This window comes from Colobus angolensis, unplaced genomic scaffold (genome assembly GCF_000951035.1).
Source record: "Colobus angolensis palliatus isolate OR3802 unplaced genomic scaffold, Cang.pa_1.0 Scaffold4, whole genome shotgun sequence".
NCBI classification, from domain to species: Eukaryota; Metazoa; Chordata; class Mammalia; order Primates; family Cercopithecidae; genus Colobus; species Colobus angolensis.
In genome coordinates, this window is record NW_012117376.1 from 13,784,704 (window position 1) to 13,804,844 (window position 20,141).

The window sequence follows — 20,141 nt, forward strand, 5'->3', positions numbered from 1 at the left end:
TTGGAAAAAAAAAAAAGAATGAAATATTGTTTCTTCCAATTCAGATGTATTATTTTTTAAATGGCAACTAACTTGTTAGCACATAAATACTTTTTAAGTGATTTGGGCTTAACTACTTAATAAATTGAACTGTTAGGTATTTTTTTTGGCTTAGAGGCTCCATGAAAAAATTACTGAGATGGTAATGGTGCTGTGAGCTAAGAAAGTTCAGGAACCTCTAGTCTAAGAGATTATCTAATCCAGGGCACATCAAAAACTTGCATATGTGAAATCAATTTAGTGGGTTATAACTATATTTTTTTCTCTAATAAAACAGAAAGGTAAGCAGAGCACATTGCATGTAGCAAGGGCAAATATTATTGTGTAAAACTTTTGTTCATTATATATATATATATATACACACACACGCATATATATACAAGTAATCGTGTATATTGGGTCACAATGTAAATTGGTATGAAAAACCACTAAGATTCCAAGCCCCTTATTTTACTGATGAAAAAACAGCCGGAGAGTGAAAGCTGATGATTACAAATCACAGCCATGAGAGCTCGACTCTGCACTCAGTCCTGCTGGGCGGGGTGGTCACTGCTCACAGTGACCCTTCAAGGCAGGATTCTGCCCAGTAGAGGCGTGGTTACTCAAAGTCATAGAGCTACAGAGGTGAGGGACCAGGTGCCCTCACTTTGGTTCCAATACCCATCTGCACCCCACAAATGTCACCAGCCACACCTAGAACAAAATGGTTTTAATCAATTGCGTCACCCTCACTCTCCTGGGAGCGAAGCAACAAAAAGGCTCGGCTCCTGCCCCCAGAGGACAGTAAGGCTTATGTGTCTCTCCACACTGCAGGGCCCAGGCTGGGCAGGCAGGGGGTGGGAAGCAGGACAGGAGGCAGGGAGGGAGGGTGGGAGGCAGGGAGGAAATGGCAGGTGGCTGGAACACAAGAAAGCAAAGGGGACCCAGCTGGTCCTTGGGCCCCAGGGCCCAGCCCCAATACTCCTGCTCTCCCTTCTCCCTGGCTAGAGAAAGGTCACAGAGAAGAGACAGGGGAGCAGGGCCCAGCAGCAGGAGAAGCAGCAGCAGCTGTTTCCATCACCAATAAATATACTTCATTACCAAGCTAGAAGAGAGGGATGGGAAGAGGGACTGGGGTGGGAAGGAAGGGGGAGAAGCTGCCACCTGTGTTGCTGGGATTAAAGCAATAAGATGGTGCCAGACCCCCCACCACTATCCTCACCCTCCCCTTGTCTTCTTAAAACTGTGAAAAAGCTTTTAACATGGCCCTCCTGTCTCCAGGGCTGCTCTGAAGCCTGACTGAGAGGAGGCACCTGGCAGAGACAGGGGCTGAGGAAGGGAGGGAGGGAGTAGAGGGAGAGGAGAAGGGAGGCTGCTTTTCCCCAGGGGCTGCAGCTGGAGGGCTGGAGCCAAGTAAGCACTGAGGGGAAGCAGGGAGGGAGAGAGGGGGAAGGATGAACCAACTACCTGGAGCAGCTGGAGCTAAGAGCCAGGGGGCAGAGGGGAGGGGAGGCCTGGTGAGTGGTGGGTTGATCGCTGCATCCAGTGTAAAGCTTGGGGCTGCTGGGGAGGGAGGGGCTGAGTAAGGGACTTTCCCATCTGAGTGGCTCAGGAGACCCACCCCTCTCCCCTCAGAGCAGCAGGGGCAGAGAAAAGCCATCACTTCTTTGGTCTTTGTGGCGGCTCAGCATGTGGGATGGGAAGGAGGGCAGAAAGGACAGAGAAGGGCCCTTAGCAGGAAGCGCCACCTCAGCAGAGTAGGCCTGGCTGGGAGCTCTGGCAGAAAGGTCACAGTGAGGCTGAGGAGCGCCCAAGAGGAGAATGGCCGTAGTGCAGAAGTGCTGGCATGGATGGGTGGGGTAAGGTGCAGTGCCCCACCCTCTGCCAGGGCCCTTGGGAAAGGCAGAGCCTCCAGAGGTGGCCAGTGAGAGTAGGTGCAGGGCCAGAGCTAGTAGCCAGGAGAGGAGTGAGGGTGCTCCACTGCGACCTCAGCAGGTAGCCTGGTCTTGCCCACTCCAGGGCTCCTGTCCTTCCTTTTGGTTCTGCTCTAACACTAGTGGCTCTGGGGGGAGGGTGGGACCCATCCTTTTTCAAAACCTTTCCTGAAGACCACAGGGGAGCTAGCCTTGCAGGCTAGGGAGCAAGAGTGGCAACAGGCCAAGGTGAGCCCTTACCAACTGGGAATCCCACTCCCCCTCCTGCTGCCAGCTGAAGGGCAGGACAGTCCCTGAAGACAGTTCAGCTTGTTCCTCCCCACCTGAGGCAGAAGGGATTCTGAGGCAGCCCAGAGCCCTCCAGGGACATGGAAGCAGGAGGTAGGGGGGGGCATATGGAGGGGTATCCCCTCCTGCTCTTTTTTTCAGGGCTGGGGATAGTCAGGGGACAATCAGCCCAGAGTCTGAAAGCCAGCAAGTTGTAGCAACCTCCACCCCTAATGCCAAACTAACAAACAAAACAGGGGAAATGAAAAAAAGTGGGGTGGGGAAGACAAACCAAAACAGAATCCCCCCGACCTCCTGCCCAGGGCGGAGGGTCCAGCCAGTAGCAGGGGCTGGGGACCAGGGCTGGAGGGTCTAGCTGGGCCGGCACTGCACCTGGCCCTCAGAGCTGTCCTCATCGTCAGAGGCCCCGGCACCTCCACTGCTCAGGCCCGTGATCCGGTAGCCCATGTTGAGCAGCATCACCTCCAACGGGTCTGCATTCATGCGCCGCTGGTTGGCCTGCGAAGCACCCTCCATATCTTCCACGACTCGGCCTGTGAGGTCTTCACTCTGTGGTGGAGAAAGGGGTAACACACGTGAGGCTCACGGAGGGAGAGACACCAGGGTATACATATGGGGCGGGGGAGGGAAATACACAGACTAAACAACTCTTCCTTCATCTTTCTTTCTCCTCTCCCCTCAATGGGGAATCTTCAAGTCACAGCAAATTATCTTGGGAATCAGACATACCACTTGACTTTTGTTTTGCCAGCTGGGAAGAGGGAAGCAGTAGGGCAGAGCGGAAGGGGAGGCACCAAGCCAGCTTCCCTGGCTACCCACCCTGGGAGTAGAGGGGACTACACTGTCCTAAGTGTCCTTGTGGGCTGGACACTTCACAGGCATCTCTTGTTTACTCCTCACTGCAACCTTTCAAGGTGATGCTGTCATTCCCATTCCCTATGTACAGATGATTAAAAGCCTGGGTCAGAGATGGTGAAGTCTCTCAGGTAGTGAGGAGACTAGATTCAAACTTAGGCCTACCAGATGCCAAAGCCTGCATAGCTCCCTTGTGACCAGGGCCTCTGCACAGTTTCTAGGCAATTGCCACTGCATTTGGAGCTTCTGGAATCTGAGGACACAGCCTTGGGCCTCAGGGTAAGAGCTTACTCAGCAGCTTCTAGCCTCTGGGTAGCTCATTTCTCTTCCCTGCGTTAGCAGGCTCCAATGGAGCCTTCCACAGAGTCCCTGCCCTCCTCTCTGCTTGGCTTTGGTCACCTTGACTGCACCCTCACCTCTGGTCGGGGGTTCCAGAGCCGCACAACAGGATCGATGCCGCTGGTGGCCAGGAAGCAGTAGCTGGGGTGTGGCTGCAGGCAGTTGACAATGGACTCATCCCCTTGGAGCACACGGACCAGGTTGGTGGTCTCCTTTTCCCAGATGAAGAAGGAGCCATCGTCAGAGCCACTGACGATATACTGAGCGTTGCTGGCGGGGGGGCAAAGGGCAGGGAGGTCAGGTGGGGTACTGCCCTATAGCCTCAAGCAGAGGCTACATGGCCTAGGTAAAGGGGGAGCAAGAAGTCTGCAGCCACTCAGTCCCCCACACGCTGGGGTGTGCACTTGACCCAGAACTCCATGTACATAGCCCTGGTCACTGTTCTCTTAAACCCAGGGCCAGCGACTGCCTGGATTTCTCCAAGACAGTCTCCCCCACAGTTCATTATTCCCTCCTTGAGCCAGGATCATCTTACATCATCTCTCGGGTCTCTAAAATACCCTGTTCTAAGCCTTCCCTGAGCAGTCCCAGGCTTCTGGCATCCAGAATCCCCATATAGCCCTTCACACACCACCGACATTTAGAGGGCATCTTGATGGATTCTTTTTTTTCTTAGAGACAAGGTCTCGTTCTGTCACCCAGGCTGGAGTACAGTGGCATGATCATGGCTCACTGTGGCCTTAACTGGTCCTCCCATGTCAGCCTCCTGAATAGCTGGGACTACAGGTGCATGTCACCACACCCAGAAAATTTTAAAAATTTTTTGTAGAGATGGAGGTCTATGCTGTCCAGGCTGGTCTCAAACTCCTGGGCTCAAGCGATCCTCCCGCTTCAGCCTCCCCAAGTGCTGGGATTACAGGCATGAGCCACTGTGCTTGCCTATGGAGAGATTCTTGATTCATGTTCATGTGTCTCACTTACCCAAAGAAAGTACACCTACAAATGAGGGGTAGGGGTGATGGTGTCTGAAACACAGAGTTTGTCCCTTAGCACAAAACAGATGTGCCAAGATTCCCAGCCTTGAAGGGCTGCTGCCTCACTCCAAAACAGAGGGAGGCTCCCTGAATGCAGATAAAGCAACCAAGCTCTGGCACATGCAGACAGAGGGAGAAGGAGGTGGGGGATGAAGGAGTAGTCCGGGCACTGTGCCGGAGGCTCTACTTGGATTATCTTATTAGTCCTTGTTATGGCCTCATAAGTGGGCATGGCAGGTTGGTCATCTCATAGATGAAAAAACCTCAGAGGCTGACAAAGGTGAAGCCATTTGCCCAAGGGTACAGAGGCAGAGCAGGGATTTGAGATTCTTCTCTAAAACCATTATGCCCCAACACTCCCCACTCAACCTCCTGCTGCCAACTGGGCTGCACCCTCCTCTTCAGGGCCTCGGACCTGCCAAAGAAATTGGCCTCCTTGATATCCGTGGTGGTGTTGCAGTGGCCACAGTAGCGGAACTGATAGTCGTAGCTTCGCTCCCGCAGCACCATTTCATCCTCTGAGATGGAGTCCTTGCGGCTTGTGCTGCGGAGGCGGACTGGGGCACCGCCACCAGGTCCCTTCTTCTCCTCTGGGGACAGAGATCCAGAAAAGGTAAGCGTCCTGTTCCTTTCTCTGCTTCCCTATTTCCCCCCACCTATGGCTCTGTTTTCAGTCTAAAGTCTGACAACATAGAGCTACCTGCGTCCACCCTTATCCTGGAAAACTGGGGAAAGGTTGTGAGGAAGATGCATCTTTGGATCTAGCCCCTGAGGATGTTTAAGAGGAGACCTTTGATGCCAGGAGGGCCCTCGTTCAGGTCCCTAAATGAGGGCCTGAAAGCCCTAAGGATGCAGACTCAAAGTGTGTTTCTGTGGAGATGAGAGGCAGGGGAGGGTAGAGTGAGGCACTAGCAAAGAGAGAATGGGTGACTTTTTTTTTTTTTTTCTTTTTGAGATGGAGTCTCGCTCTGTCACCCAGGCTGGAGTGCAGTGGCATGATCTCGGCTCACTGCAACTTCCACCTCCAGGGTTCAAGCAATTCTCCTGCCTCAGCCTCCTGAGTAGCTGGGACTACTACCAGGCACATGCCACCACATCCAGCTAATTTTTATATTTTTAGTAGAGATGGGGTTTTACCACGTTGGCCAGGCTGGTCTCGAACTCCTGACCTCAGGTGATCCACCTGCCTCTGCCTCCCAAAGTGCTGAGATTACAGACGTGAGCCACCGAGCCCAGCCTGGGTGACTTTTATAAACAGATTCATAGCGCTTAGGGCAGTAAGGACCATGCCCTTACCCTCTGGAAGATAAGTTATTAGGGTCCCAAATGAGAAACACTGATCAGTTAAGTGACAGGTATTCACACAAGTTTTCTCAGTTCCTTAAAAGTGACTCACTCGTGCCTGCTTCAGGGCCTTGGAGCATCCTGGTCCGTATGCCAGGAGCTCTGCATCTCCCACGGCTACACTTTGTTGTTGTTGGAGATAGGATTTTGCTCTGTTACCCAGGCTGGAGTGCAGTGGTGTGATCATGGCTCACTGTAGCCTTGACCTCCTGGGCTCAAGTGATCCTCCTGCCTCAACTGCCCGAGGAGCCAGGACTACAGTTGTGTGCCACCATCCTAGGCTAATTTTATTTTATTTTATTTTTTTTGAGACGGAGTCTCTGTCACCCAGGGCTGGAGTGCAGTGGCCGGATCTCAGCTCACTGCAAGCTCCGCCTCCCGGGTTTACACCATTCTCCTGCCTCAGCCTCCCGAGTAGCTGGGACTACAGGCGCCCGCCACCTCGCCCAGCTAATTTTTTGTATTTTTTAGTAGAGACAGGGTTTCACCATGTTAGCCAGGATGGTCTCGATCTCCTGATCTCGTGATCCGCCCGTCTCGGCCTCCCAAAGTGCTGGGATTACAAGCTTGAGCCACCACGCCCGGCCGGCTAATTTTTTAAATTTTTCTTTTGTTGAGATGGGATCTTGCTATGTTGTCCTGACTGACACTGAACTCCTGGGCTCAAGCGATTTTCCCATGTCGGCCTCCCAAAGTGCTGGGATTATAAGCGTGAGCCACTGCACTAGGCCACACAGCTATATTTTGTATTTAGTTAATGCTTCCTTTGGATCCTTTAGATCTTAGCTTAAATGTTTCTTCCTGAAGAACCCCAGAATGCCATCAAGCCCCCCCAACACACACACCATTCAGGCCCCATGGCACTTGTCATACTTTTTGTTTCTCCTTTATCACTTGGTTCCTTCACTAGACTGTACAGGCCATAAACACAGAAATTCCATGTGACTTAGTCACAGCTCTATTCCCAGGACCCAGCACAGTGCCTGACACATGGCAGGTGTCTGATAACATTCATTAAACAAATGAATTTATCACATGGTTGGTAAACTGCAAAGGAGAGAGGTGAAGATCCATGTCTGCCTCCTGTGAGCTCACCGTTCATGTTTACAGACCACACACCAATGACCCAGTTCATTCTCCAGCACACTGAGGTGAGCTGGGCAGGGCCTCGTGCTCTTTGTGCAGGTAAGGCAGTAGGTAGAGAGGCTGTGCTTTCTCCAAAGCCACAGTCACGTAGTGGAGCTGCATTTGGAACCGAGGCCCCACATTCCAAGCCTGAGGCATTTCTACTGCTCTGCGCTACTGTCTCCGCTGCACTTGTACACTTGGAACAAACACAACGACCAACTTCTGCTTCTCAGATGCCCAAGTGGAACCACCAGGGCCCTGTCTGAGCAGGTAAGAATGCCTAATGGGAGCCTGACTGAGCTCAGCTTCCTCCTATCCTGGGCACCAGGTACTCACTCCCCCAGGTGCTTTAAACATGCCATTTAAACATGCTGATCCTCAATAGAAACGCTCAGTGGGAGGTGCTGGCATGTCTCCTTCCTTTTCAGACAAGGAAACACTCTCAGAGAGAGACCAAGTAACTGCCCCAAGGTTGCATGGTTTCTGAATCAACATCTGAACCCAGGCCTCTCCAATCCCGGAACCATGACCTCTCCAGAATGTCATGCAGCATCTCAAAGAGAAAGAGTAACAGCACCCCCTCCACAGTGCCCACTCACCACTATCATTTTTGGAGAAGAGGGCAGCTGTGATGTCACGACCCAATGCATCACAAGCGCTGCTGTGGGCTTGCTCCGGAAATTTCCCTTTGAAGTCGTCCAGGCACTCCAGGGCTTCAGCCACATACTTGAGCTCAAACAGGCAGCGGGCCAGGCGAAAGTGTGCCTTCAGGTGGCATGGGTTTAGAGAGATGGCCTTGAGGCAGTCCCTCAGGGCATCATAGTGGTCACCATCCCTGGGAAGGTGGGGAAGAGTGGCTTAGAGGTGGAGCCATGTGGCAAGCAAGGGGTCCCTACTCAGTCTCCTCTACTTCCTGTGGCCACCCCGGCCCACCACTGACAGATCTCATGGCAAGGGGACTTGAGGACGAAGAGAATCCTGGCTCAGCCCAGGCCTCCCCCATCAGGAGACAGTATGGTTAAGGAGCAAGCCAGGAAACCCTGAGGTCTTGAGGGTGGCAAAAGCTGGTGTCAGGCTGCCCTCTGCTGGGCACAGAGTGCAACTGCACACTGGCTCACCCCAGGCACCCGCAGCTCTGCAGCAGAAGGCCTGGCATCTTGCCCACCACAGGCTCCCCAAGCCCTCCTTCTCTCTTCCCCCATCCACCTCCTCAAATCACCCCCAGCTGGCCTTCAAAGCCATGTCCAAGGCAGGGGGCCCTCAAGGACAGTTCTGTGGTCTGGGGAAGCCAGAAGTGCCAGGCTGGGGACGCAGGGTCTGATCAGCAGGCAGCAAGCCCTCAGCCAGACCCCCCTCTGTCCTGGCTGACTGATCCATAGCAGCTGTGGCCTCTACCTCCTGGGGCTGGAGGATGGGGCCTGACAGTCTGGCAGAGTCGGCTCTCTGGAAGCTGATGGTAAGGGGGGTTGTGCACACCAGGAGCTCCAAATCGTCCCTACTCACTTCTCCAACCTCCTGAAGCATGGATGAAGGGAAGTGGGAGTGCTTTTAGTGGGGAAGTGGGGAAAGAGGAAGTGAAAGGAGATCAGAGAAGCCCCTCCTTTTCCCACCCTGTGCCAGAATATAGGAAGCACACTCCCCCAGCACCCACAGACCTGTGCTTGCCTCTTGTCTGGAGAGCCAGACGGGCCACAGGAGCTGCTTCTTTGGAAGCCCATTTTTTTTTTTTTTTCAGCTGGGCTGGGGTAGGCCTAGGACTCAACTGTGCCAAGCAGCAGTAAGAGACACCCCCTAGAGTTAATGGCCCCTTCTCCAAGGGCACAGCTCACACCAATCCGGCATGGCTAAGGCAGGTCTGACATGGGAAGGTCCTTCCCAAGCCTCCTTCTGCAGCACTCAGAGGGAGCACCCAGTCCTTGGAGCAGCCATGCTCAGACCAGCAACCAGCAGCTCAGCCCATGTGGGGGCAGGCAGGAAACAGAGCTGCTTCAATGGTGTGGCCTGCGTCAGGATGAGTGGCTGTGACGAAGGAGCAGGCACTGTGTGGAAACCCAATTACTGCCTGCAAGGTGCCCCTCTGAGCTCCTGGGGAGAGCCAGACCAGAGACCAGCCAGGAGCCAGAGGGTGACAGCTCCCACTGCATCCAGGAGCAGATGGCAGCCCTGGGGAGACTAGCCTAGGACAGAATGTGACATTCTAGGGGTCACTGGCAGGCATGTGGGGATGGGGGTTGAGAGCAGGCTGGCCCCAGGGCTCACCCTTCCTAGACTCATTGCCAGATCAATCTCCCTGAAAGGACAGCCCTCGGCACATCCCTCTCCTGCTCAGAACTCTCCAGTAGCTGCCCATCATGCACTGAATTGAGGCCAACGTCACCGCTCTGCATTCCAAGCCCTCCCTAGGCCGGCCCCAGGCTACCTCACAGACTCATCTCCTGCCAGTCCCTCTCCGAACCCTCTGCTCCAGCCAAATGGATTTGCTGTTCTGCAAACAAGCTCTTCAGTCAGTCCCCCACCCCCACGCCTTTGTTCACACCATTTCATCTCCCTGGAATGTCCTTCCCCCACAGGCCCCTCCTCTCCTTCATCTCCTGTCTGAGCCTGCCTACACTTAAAGCCCATTCAGACGCCATGTCTTTCTGATGCTTCCCTGCTCCCCAGCTAAAGCGATCCAACTTTTCTTGATGCCCACAGCCCTTTACCTGACCATTTACAAGACTCACTGCTTTCTATCTCTTTAATGCTGAAGTATGTCCACTACTTTACCCACTGTCCGGCGGCTCCTCTGGAGCACAGGAACTTTGTGTTCCTAGTACCTAGCACATAGTAGGAGCTCAGAGAACATGCTGAGGGCACATATGGATTGGGAAAACACCAACTTCACTTAGCAAGAATGCAGGAGTGAAGCTGAGCTCTCATCCTCAGCTTGGATGAGGACCACTGAGTTCTACCCAACTGTTGGACAGAGAGGTGAATCAACTCAGGATTCACCCAGAACAGTCATCTCCTGGGTTTGGCTGCCACTTGAGCCCTTGGCCAACTCCTGATGCCTCAGCTAAGGCTGGGGGATAGCATCTTCCTCACTCCTACCTAGCACTACCGTCCTGCTGACTTGGGTGGGTTTCTTAAGCTTCCCTCTCTGGCCTGCCTAGTTGCAGCCAGACGATGGCACACCAGCTGGCCTGTCTGTCTGGGCAGAGCCGACGGATGCCAGACGGAGCAGAAATGGCTGTGGGCCCAGCTCTATCCATCTCTAGTCCTGGCCCTGGCTGGGGGATGGGGGGCGGGGTCTGCATGTCTGCTTGCCTGCTGGTGCTGCAGGCAGAAGGGCTGGGGGCCCTGATGGTCTCCAAAGATGAGGAGTTCTTTCGGATATGGTCTACTTCTTTATTACCAGCCACCATACCCTAGCGTGACCCATAGCCAGCTTTGGATTTCTGGGATATGGTTTGTACTCAGTCCAAAGGGTCTAAGAACACAGAAAGCAAGCCTTAGCGGGGGCAAGGGACTGCAGAATATTTTAGACACATACCAACTGAAGTCACCAAAGCCCTCATTTCCACTTAGCAAGATTCCACTGCTCTTCAAAGTCCAGTTCTCCAACAGTTGGGACTAACAATCCTCAACTCCTACTTCCCTAGGGGCCACAGCACTTTATAATAATATGCCATGTAGGAACTAGCTTTGAACATGTTCCACATAACTGTGAGCTTCCTTAGTGCTTGATTGGCGCCTGCCCACCATTAGCCTGGAGGTGGGGAGGAGAGGCCAAGGAGCCCTAAGAGGCAGCAATATGTTCCTGCCACCTTCCCTGGATGCCTTGGCAACTTGGCTCCATCAGGCCCCTGCCTTTTGGTCCAGTTGCTTTGTCCCTCATCCTGACCCAGATCCCCTCTGCAGTGGCCACTCACCACTTGCGCTTCATGTAGGCTGCTGCTCGGTTTCCATAAAGCATGGCATTGTGAGGGGCCCTCTGCACAGCCTTGCTGTAAAGCTGAATGGCTTGGGTCCACTGCTGGCAGGCAAAAGCCTCATTGGCTTGCTGTTTCACACGCTCCAGGTATGGCGGTAGCTCTACTTGGGGGCTGCAGGGGAAATACAGCCAAGTCAGAACAGTCAAAGAAGGTCAGAGCAGCCCCTCAGGAAGTCTGTAACATAGCCTGAGGGTCACCCAGGTTTTCTTGGCCCCTGGGATCTGACTGCTTTCTGGAAGAGGGGACCACTACTCTGGCCTGGGCTATTACCTATTACCGTGATAGGGAACAGACACCATTCCAAATACTCTCAGCCAGTGAAAAGAGGAAGGGCAGAAATGAAGCTGTACTTAAACTCCTGGGCATAGCAGTAGCTGACACCACCTGCCTCCATACTGAGCTGAACCTTATGACCACCCAAGTCCCTCCTATGGATCACTGTCTAAAGAATTCTATTTCTCTCAAGACTAGGGAATTTGAGCACCTCTGTATCCAAAGCCTAGCACAGGGCCTGGCAGAGAAAAGAGGCAAGGATATGTTATAGGATGGGGAATAATATAATGGGGAGGCCCATTTGTATGCAGCCCCTTTTTGGAGAGAGCTCAGTGCCAAGAGGCAGCTAGCCCCTGGGTCCTGACCCCAGTTACTGGTACCAACAGGCTAGAGCTACAGTCTGACCATGACTAGTGTCCTGCCAGGCAGAGGGGCACTGGAAACACTAGACACCCTCCAAGAAGCCTCTTTGCCTTGGTCCTCACTCTCTGGGATGCATGAGTGGGTGTGGGTCAGGAGGAAAATTTACAGGTTATGTCCCTCCCTCCAGTACATATAGTGTAACTGGGGCTTGGAGGGTTGGACAAGCCAGCTGGCCTCACCTGACATGTCCCCTACTCTCCGGCAGCCGGAAGCCATTGCTATGAAGGTGCAGGCCATTGGACACACCGTTGGATACACCGTTGGTGGACATCTTGCCATTCTGGACTTCTGGCAGGAGATAGTGAGAAAGTGACAGCAACAACTCAGGAAGAGGACCCATTTCTTCCTGGCAGCCCTCCAGCTTCCATCACAGGGTCTGATGGTTCCATCGTGGGACTACTCTCCCAGAGTAAGAACCATTCCCAGAAAGCAAGTTCTGACATAAAGAAAAGCCCGTGCGCCCTCTGCTGGCTGGTGAGAGACACAACTTCACTGTGGCATTACTCAGCTGGGGCTCGGGCTGGGGCTGGGGCTGGGGCTGGGGCTGGGGGTGGGAATGGAGGGAGGATGTGCCTAAATCAACTGCAGGCCCCAGGAAGAAATCAATGAGAAGACTGGGCCAGGATACAAAGGAGAGGGGAACTACTTCAGGTTCTCAAGAGCCAAGCCATGGAAGGAACCTGTCTTTCCAGAGGGAAGCAAAAAGGGCAGTGATGCAAAGCTCTTGAAGAGATCTCTGCTCTATTGTCATCTTCTTTCTTACTGCACAGGCAGGGTTATTTCAGAGATCTGCTCTTTTTGAAGATCGCCATCCAGAGTAAAGGGCAGGCTTCTCAGCAGGTGTAGCATGCACTCAAGCTCCCCTACACCCCCTCAGCAGAGACACCCTAAGGGAGAACTTACCCCCTGAGGAGTGGCATTTTCTAGGTAAGAGGAAGGTATACGGCCGCTGCTTGTAAGTCAAGTCAAACAAATAGACCTAGAGTTGAGGGGACAAAAAAAGAGATGGAAGCTGTGAGGTAAAGATGTGGTTGAACCAGTAACTAGGACTGCTTCTCAAGAACCAGGGTCTTGGAACATAGTGAGTGTTGAGCATAGAACCATCAAGCTATACTAGAAGGTGTTTCCAGCAAACCTCAGGCTGGAAAATCTTCCTAGCTCTGGCATTCAGGGTGGGCTATCTGATCTACCCAAAGCCCTGCTTGAAATACTATGATTAATTAGAATCACATTTGGCTGGGCATGGTGGCATAGCCTGTAATCCCAGTGCTTTAGGAGGTTGAGGCAGGAGGGTGGTTGCTTGAGCCCAGGAGTTTGAGACCAGTCTGGGCAACATGGCGAAACTCCATCTTTACAAAAAATACAAAAATTAGCCAGGTGTGGTGGCATGTGCCTGTGGTCCCAGCTACTCAGGAGGCTGAGGTCAGGGGATCACTTGAGCCTGGGATGTCGAGGCTGCAGTGACCCGAGATTGCACCACTGCACTCCAGCCTGGGTGACAGAGTGAGATCCTGCCTCAAAAAAAAAAAAAAAAGGTCGGGTGCGATGGCTCATGCCTGTAATCCCAGCACTTTGGGAGGGTGAGGTGTACGGATCACCTGAGGTCAGGAGTTTGAGACTAGCCTGACCAACATGGTGAAACCCCATCTCTACTAAAAATACAAAATTAGTCAGGTGTGCTGGTGCATGCCTGTAATCCCAGCTACTTGGGAGGCTGAGGCAGGAGAATTGCTTGAATCCAACAGGCGGAGGTTGCAGTGAGCCGAGACTGCACTATTGTACTCCAGCCTGGGCAACAAGAGCAAAACTCCATCTCAAAAAAAAAAAAAAGAAAAAGAAAAAGAAAAAAAAAAAATCACGTGTCATATGTTTAAAAAGGTGAAGAAGTCCTCAAAGGTCACAAAGCCAAAGGTCTCATTTTACATTTACCCTGGCACTACTCCTGAGCCTTTCATGATTCCTTGGACAGGTGCAGGAGTGTCTGGCTTATCCTCACCTATTCTGCATCCCATTTCCTTTGTATATATTTGGGCCTTGCCTTGTAACATCATTAACTGTTTCATTTGTCATGTCTCCCATCAGCCTGGGGATGGGTATTTCCCACTTGTCTCTCTTATGTTGACAATAATGCTAGTCCCAGAGTAAGTGCTCAGTGTTGGTAGAGTAAATAAATGTATGCAAGGCTTACTAAATATCCTGAGAGCACACAAACAGAAGGTTTAGCAACCTGCCATTATCAAAGAACACTTCCCAAAGCTGGCCCTAACCTATAGCTTGCCCTGAGCTGCATGCTCTGAGCCCCAGGGATTTCCTCCTAGGAAAATAGCAGACGAGGAAACTGAGGCTCAGAAAAATAAAGAGATTTGCTCAAAGTCACAGTAAACAGCTGGTAAATAGCAGGCCAACATTTGAACAGAAGTCTACCAATTCCAAAATCCATATTCTTAACCAAAATACCATACTATCCTATTTCTATCTAGTTCCTTAAGAAAAAACGAAATAAGGCTGGGCGTGGTGGCTCACGCCTGTAATCCCAGCACTTTGGGAGGCCGAGGCAGGTGGATCACGAGGTCAGGTGATCGAGACCATAGGGAAACCCCATCTCTACTAAAAATACAAAAAATTAGCCAGGTGCAGTGGCAGACGCCTGTAGTCCCAGCTACTCGGGAGGCTGAGGCAGGAGAATGGCGTGAACCCAGGAGGTGGAGCTTGCAGTGAGCCAAGATCGCGCCACTGCACTCCAGCCTGGGCGACAGAGCTAGATTCCGTCTCAAAAAAAAAAAGAAAAGAAAAAAGAAAAAACGAAATAAAAAGACTGAGCTAGGACACCTCTCTGGTGTCCTATGATGCCACATCACCGCCACATATCACTGTAACATCATTTACCATAAGGCTGTTGTGTCTTGTCTGCCTCAGCAGTGAACATAACGTACACGCCCCTGGCTGCTGGGCATGGAATGGTGATGGGGCAGAACCACCTTATGCTGTACATACCTGTTCCCCTCCCATGTTGACTAGCAGCTCTGTGCCATTGGGGCTGAAGGTCACATAGGTGGCAACCAGCACTCTCAAACGGTTGTTGTAGTCAGGAAGCTTCACTGGCAGGTGACCTGCAGGGAATAGCCCAGTCATACTAGGGTCCCAGTCCCCTTCAAAGGGGCATGAGATTGTGTGAAGTCAGTCATAGCAAAAATGATACCAATCAACTTTAGCATAAAAGCAGCTACAAGTGTTGAGCCCTTACTATATGCACTGGGCCAGCCGCTTTATGTATTTAATCTCATTTAGTCATTATAATCCCATTTTACTTAACCTTGATGAGTTTCTTTTCTGTAATTTGCTGAAGGTGACATAGCTTGTCAATGGCAGAGTTGGGATTAAAACTCAGGTCTGTCTGACTCTAAAACTCTTGCTCTTGACCACCATGCCATGCTGTCTCCCTGGACTGCCCCCAAAAGAGTCAGCATCTAGCCAACAATTTGGGGCCAGAGCTGTGCTGAGCACTACCTGCTACGTAATATTGGGCTGCACCATCCGGAAGCGGTTTCTGCCGGTCACAGAAGGTGTGCACACCCGCTGAAGGGCTCTGCTTCATGCTCTTTCTGATAGGAAGGAAAATCATATAGGTTAAAGTCACAGCACTGCCTCTGGCTAGACCAGACCACACTCACTAAAAGAAAACTTACATTTGTATCTGAGAGATATAGGAGGTATTTTTCTTCCTTACCTAAGCAACCCCAAAGGCCCACCAACTAGACAATTACAGACACATAAGTTACAGTGCTTTACCAAGTAGGTCTTATAAGCTGTCTGGGTCTTCATGACCACCTTATCTTTCCCATTTTACAAACAAGCAAGCTAAGGTTCAAGACCCACTCCAAGCCATGCAGTGCGTGAGGGGAAGCAATGGTCACCAAGCCCATGAATGAAAATAAGCAGGCCAGACATTCCTGCATCCATCCCAAGAATCATGGAAAGCCTGGGCAACAGGCTCAAGAGGCAACTCAGGTCTGGGAGTGCTGTGGGGGTTCTGAGTATTACAAGAACAAGCAGGAAATATTATATACAGTGATTTCTTTCAGAAAGACACTATAAGAGATTTGTATAAGCAATTATAAGAATAAATAAATATAAGGAAATTATAAGGAATTTACATAAGAAATTATATAAGAGATTATGGGTAATTTATACTTTTCATATTTTCCAATATAAGCAAGGATTAAGTTTTTTAAAAATCACAAAATTGAAGAAAGTCCATTTCATAAAGAAGAAGGGGCCAGGCTGGGTGTGGTGGGTGACGTCTGTAATCCCAACATTTTGGGAGGCTGAGGCGGGCAGATCACCTGAGGTCAGGAGTTCAAGACCAGCCTGGCCAACATGGTGAAACCCTGTCTCTACTAGTAATACAAAAATTAGCCAGGTGTGGTGGCAGGTGCCTGTAATCCCAGCTACTCAGGAGGCTGAGGCAGGACAACTGTTTGAACCCGGGAGGCAGAGGTTGCAGTGAGCTGAGATTATGCCACTGTGTTCCAACATGGGTAACAGAGCAAGACTGTGTCTCAAAAAAGTAAAAAATAGTAAATAAATAAATAAAAGAAGGGGTCAGGCACAGTGGCTCATACTTGTAGTCCCAGCACTTTGGGAGGTCGAGGTAGGAAGATTGCTTTTAGCTCAGGAGTTTGAGACCAGCCTGGGCAACATGGAAAGACCCCGCCTCTACAAAAAAATTAAAAAATTAGCCAAGCGAGGTGGCGTGTGACTGTAGTCTCAGCTACTTGAGAGGCTGAGGTGGGAGGATCGCTTGAGCCTGGGAGGTCGAGGCTGCAGTGAGCTGTGATAGAAGAGGGCATGGCAATGGCAGTGAGGGAAAGGGGCAGCAGGTTCTCCAGGGACTTACCCATAGGAGACAGGAGGCTGAACTATTCATACCTGTGGTTATGGATCATGCGGATGTCATAGAGCCTCACAAAGGGCCCGCTGGCCCCAACCGCCAGGCAGTTGTTGTCCTGGGGGTTGACGGTGAGGCACTTGGCCTCCACCAGCTGGCCACAGTACTCTGTCAGGTCAATCAGCACCTCCGAGTGTTTGCTGTTCTCTCGAAGGTCATACTGGCTGTGAGAGAGGACAGAGTTAGGGAATTGGGGCTTGGGGTCCTTGTGTGGAAGGCAGGGGAAAAGACAAGTTCTTGTTATGCAAGAGGATTGGGAGGGACTTTGGACCTGTTTCTAAATAAGAATGTCAAAAACAATTCCTATTTCTTGAGTGCCTACCGTGTGCCAGGTACCTGTAGTAGGCTTCTCACACATTCTATTTTATTCCACTAAAACTCCTAAGGTGGACACTACTGTACATATTCTACAGATGTCAGTATTATTGCTACTGTTATACTACTACTGATTACCAATACTTAGTGAAAATGTGCTTTATGTCCAGTATTGCCCCTTAATTAAATCTTAACATCATCCCTAGGTACCATTAGAATACTGAGGTTCAAAGATGTTGAATAACCTGACTGAGATGACACTGCTAGTAAGTGCAGAGCTGGGGAAGCTTTCTAAGATGGCATCTTAAACACTCTGCTCCATTCCTACCTAATCTAGTTTCTTTCATGAAACAAGGTATGGAGGTGACAGAAAAGAGAATCTGCAGATCATCCAAGAGCTATCTAGATATACCATGGGCCAAGGCAAGCCTAAAAGTCTTATCCATGCAGTAAAGGTAATGCCAAAAAGGCTACCAAACAGCAGCAAACTCCCACTGCTCCAGATGGGGAAACTTTGTGCTGCCAATACACAGGTATCCTCAGAGAGTGGTGGGTTGTGGGGACATCATCCATATGCTCACCCCTCTTGCCTGGACATCTGTTACCACCTCTGTGCTGTTCACCTTGTCTTTCTAAGCCATCTTCACCAGGTTGCTCTTCCTAAAATATTATTTTACATCACTCTCCTGCTCAAAAAATTGCAGAGATTCCTCAATACTTTTAGCACAAGTTTACTTTCACCAAACTCCTCAGTCTGGTTTTCAAGACTCAATTTCACATCTCTCTCCAACCTTATTCCTCAGTTTTCTAAATGTGGGTCAATTATAACTACAGAATTCTTTATCCTGCACATGCCATGTTTATTTCTGCCTTTGCAAACTCTGCTCAAGCTGGGGAATACACTCTGCTTTTCCCTGCCCATCCAAATCCTGTCTGTTCTGGAAGGCCCAGCTTATGTTCACCTTCTGCTAGGACACCTTCTCTGACTGTGCCTATGCCTAAACACTTAGGATCCTACCCGATGTGCTAGACGCTCAGCTTCTACCAGCTGGCCCTGGCAAAATCTGGTCAGCCAAGGTCAACAAGTACTACACAGAGTTGGACCTGCCACTGACCAAGTGCATTCTGTCTTCTGAGGTTCAGGGATGCAGTGACTTATCCCAGTCAAATACTGAGTGAGAGAGCTAGGATTTGACCCCAGGTCTGTCTGACTTTATTGCCTTGTTCTTGACTATGTTATAATTTATATATGAGTTAGATATTCCTCATTTGTAAAAGGAAAGAGGGCACAAAGTCCTACAGGAACTCAAGGGAGACAGATTAAAGCAGGCTGGGGAGATAAGGAAGAAGTTCTAAGGTCACATCTGAAGAAAGGAGTTAAAGAAGGGCAACGACACCATTTTAGAATGAAGGGAAGTAGAGGCAAATGTGTAACAATGTAGGGCACTGGAAAAGAGGTCAGTCCATTTTACCATTTTCAGCTGGCTTGCCCCCTCCCAGGTATATGGCCACTGACCAACTGTTCAAGAGAAATGTATCAAGCGGCTCTGTGTGCCAGGCACTGTGCTGGGCTCTAGGGACACAACCAAGAACAAGACAGACATGGAGTTGCTCTAAGAGAGTTTACTTTTACTATTTAGTGAGGATACAGACAAAAAAGTAAACCAATAAGTAAAAATTAAAATAAGGTCAGGTGTGGTGGCTCACACCAGTAGTCCTAGCACTGTAGGAGGCCGAGGTGGGAGGATCACTTGAGTCCAGGAGTTCCAGACCAGCCTGGGCAACACAGAGAAACCCCATCTCTACAAAAAAAGAAAAAAGAAAAAGAAAAAATTAGCCAAGCATGGTGGAACGTGTCTGCAGTCCCAGATATTCAGGAGGTGGAAGTGGGAGAATCACCTGAGCCCAGAAAGACAATGCTGCAGTGAGCCATGATCACACCACTGCACTCCAACCTCAGCAATAGAATGGAGTGAGACCCTATCTCAAAAAATAAATTAATTAATAAAAATAAAGTAACTACAGGTGGCAATTAGAGTTATAGAGGATATAATTAGTGTATTAAAACAAGCAATAACATCTGTCTACTTTAGACAGGATGGTCAGAGAAGGTGCTTCTGAAGAGGTAACTCCAGCTGATCTCCTTAGGATAAGAAAGAGTCCAACATGGGAAGAGCTGGGGACAGAGAATCTCAAAGTAGAGGAAAGAGTAATGTGAATGCTCAGAAGCAGAAGAGACCGTGGACATCTGAGGTGGTGAGAAAAGGCTTGTGGGCCTAGAGTTAGTACAAGGGAGGGCAAAGAAGGAGGAAGGTGAGAGCAGAGTAAGCAAATGTTCCCAATGGAGTTAGTACACAGACAACTGCCCTGGGCAGTCAAAGGAGGTTGGACCTCTGCTAGAGGGAAAGAGCTAGGCCTGTAGAAGGAAACACTATAGGATGATGGGATGGGGGAGCAACAGGCCTCACTAGATGCCCAAGACTCTTACCGGATAAGCCCATCCTCAGCAGCACTCCAGAATGTGTTGGGCCACATGGGCGCTGTGGCAATGCGCTTCACCCGGTTTGTATGATCTCCAAACATGTGGATGGTCTCCTTTACCGTCAGGTCGTGCACATGCACCTTAGAGTCAGCTGCCCCCGTGATCAAGATGCGGTCCCCAGCGTGAGGCAGGAACTATTCAGGAGAAATGGAGGAAGGGGTGGGTGGTGAGAGTAGAAATGGCTATGGAAGGAGGCTAGCCTGGATGTCTGCACCCTTTTCTCTCTCCATGTCAGATAAGAGAATGAGCCCATTCAGGCTGGGCGTGGTGGCTCATTCCTGTAATCCCAGCTGCTCAACAGGCTGAGGCAGGAAAATCTCTTGAACCCGGGAGGCAGAGGCTGCAGTGAGCTGAGATTGTGCCACTGCACTCCAGCCTGGGCGACAGAGTGAGACTGTCTCAAAAAAAAAAAAAACCCACAAAAAAACAAAACAAAACAAAACCCTTGAGGTTCAGCAGTAATATGCAGCAGGATTGTGTTCAAGCCCAAGTCTGTCTGACTCCCATATGCTCTACCTGCTTCATGATGACTACTCAGTAATCTAGAGATTAATAAATTAGTCCTGAAGTGAAAAAGACTTTCAGTGTTTTAAGGGTGTTTTGTTGTTGTTGTTGGTTTTTGTTTTCTTTTTTTTTCTTTTTTTTTTTTGAGACAGAGTCTCGCTCCGTCGCCCAGGCTGGAGTGCAGTGGCCGGATCTCAGCTCACTGCAAGCTCCGCCTCCCGG

The 20,141-nt window shown here is 50.5% G+C and overlaps 1 protein-coding gene across 1 annotated transcript in view; it reads right to left on the reverse strand.

The window, feature by feature from the left end:
• Window positions 1-416: 416 nt before the first annotated feature.
• The window catches only part of WDTC1 (WD and tetratricopeptide repeats 1), a 50,970-nt gene continuing 31,245 nt past the window's right edge, over window positions 417-20,141 (reverse strand). The window contains exons 6-16 of the mRNA XM_011955573.1: window positions 19,362-19,549; window positions 16,540-16,722; window positions 15,118-15,212; window positions 14,605-14,720; window positions 12,514-12,589; window positions 11,790-11,898; window positions 10,852-11,025; window positions 7,540-7,775; window positions 4,884-5,058; window positions 3,512-3,704; window positions 417-2,789 (exon numbers count right to left, since the gene is read on the reverse strand). Of these exons, the coding sequence (XP_011810963.1) occupies window positions 2,592-2,789; window positions 3,512-3,704; window positions 4,884-5,058; window positions 7,540-7,775; window positions 10,852-11,025; window positions 11,790-11,898; window positions 12,514-12,589; window positions 14,605-14,720; window positions 15,118-15,212; window positions 16,540-16,722; window positions 19,362-19,549 (1,743 nt within the window). The 3' untranslated portion in view covers window positions 417-2,591. The remainder of the gene's footprint in view (window positions 2,790-3,511; window positions 3,705-4,883; window positions 5,059-7,539; window positions 7,776-10,851; window positions 11,026-11,789; window positions 11,899-12,513; window positions 12,590-14,604; window positions 14,721-15,117; window positions 15,213-16,539; window positions 16,723-19,361; window positions 19,550-20,141) is intronic.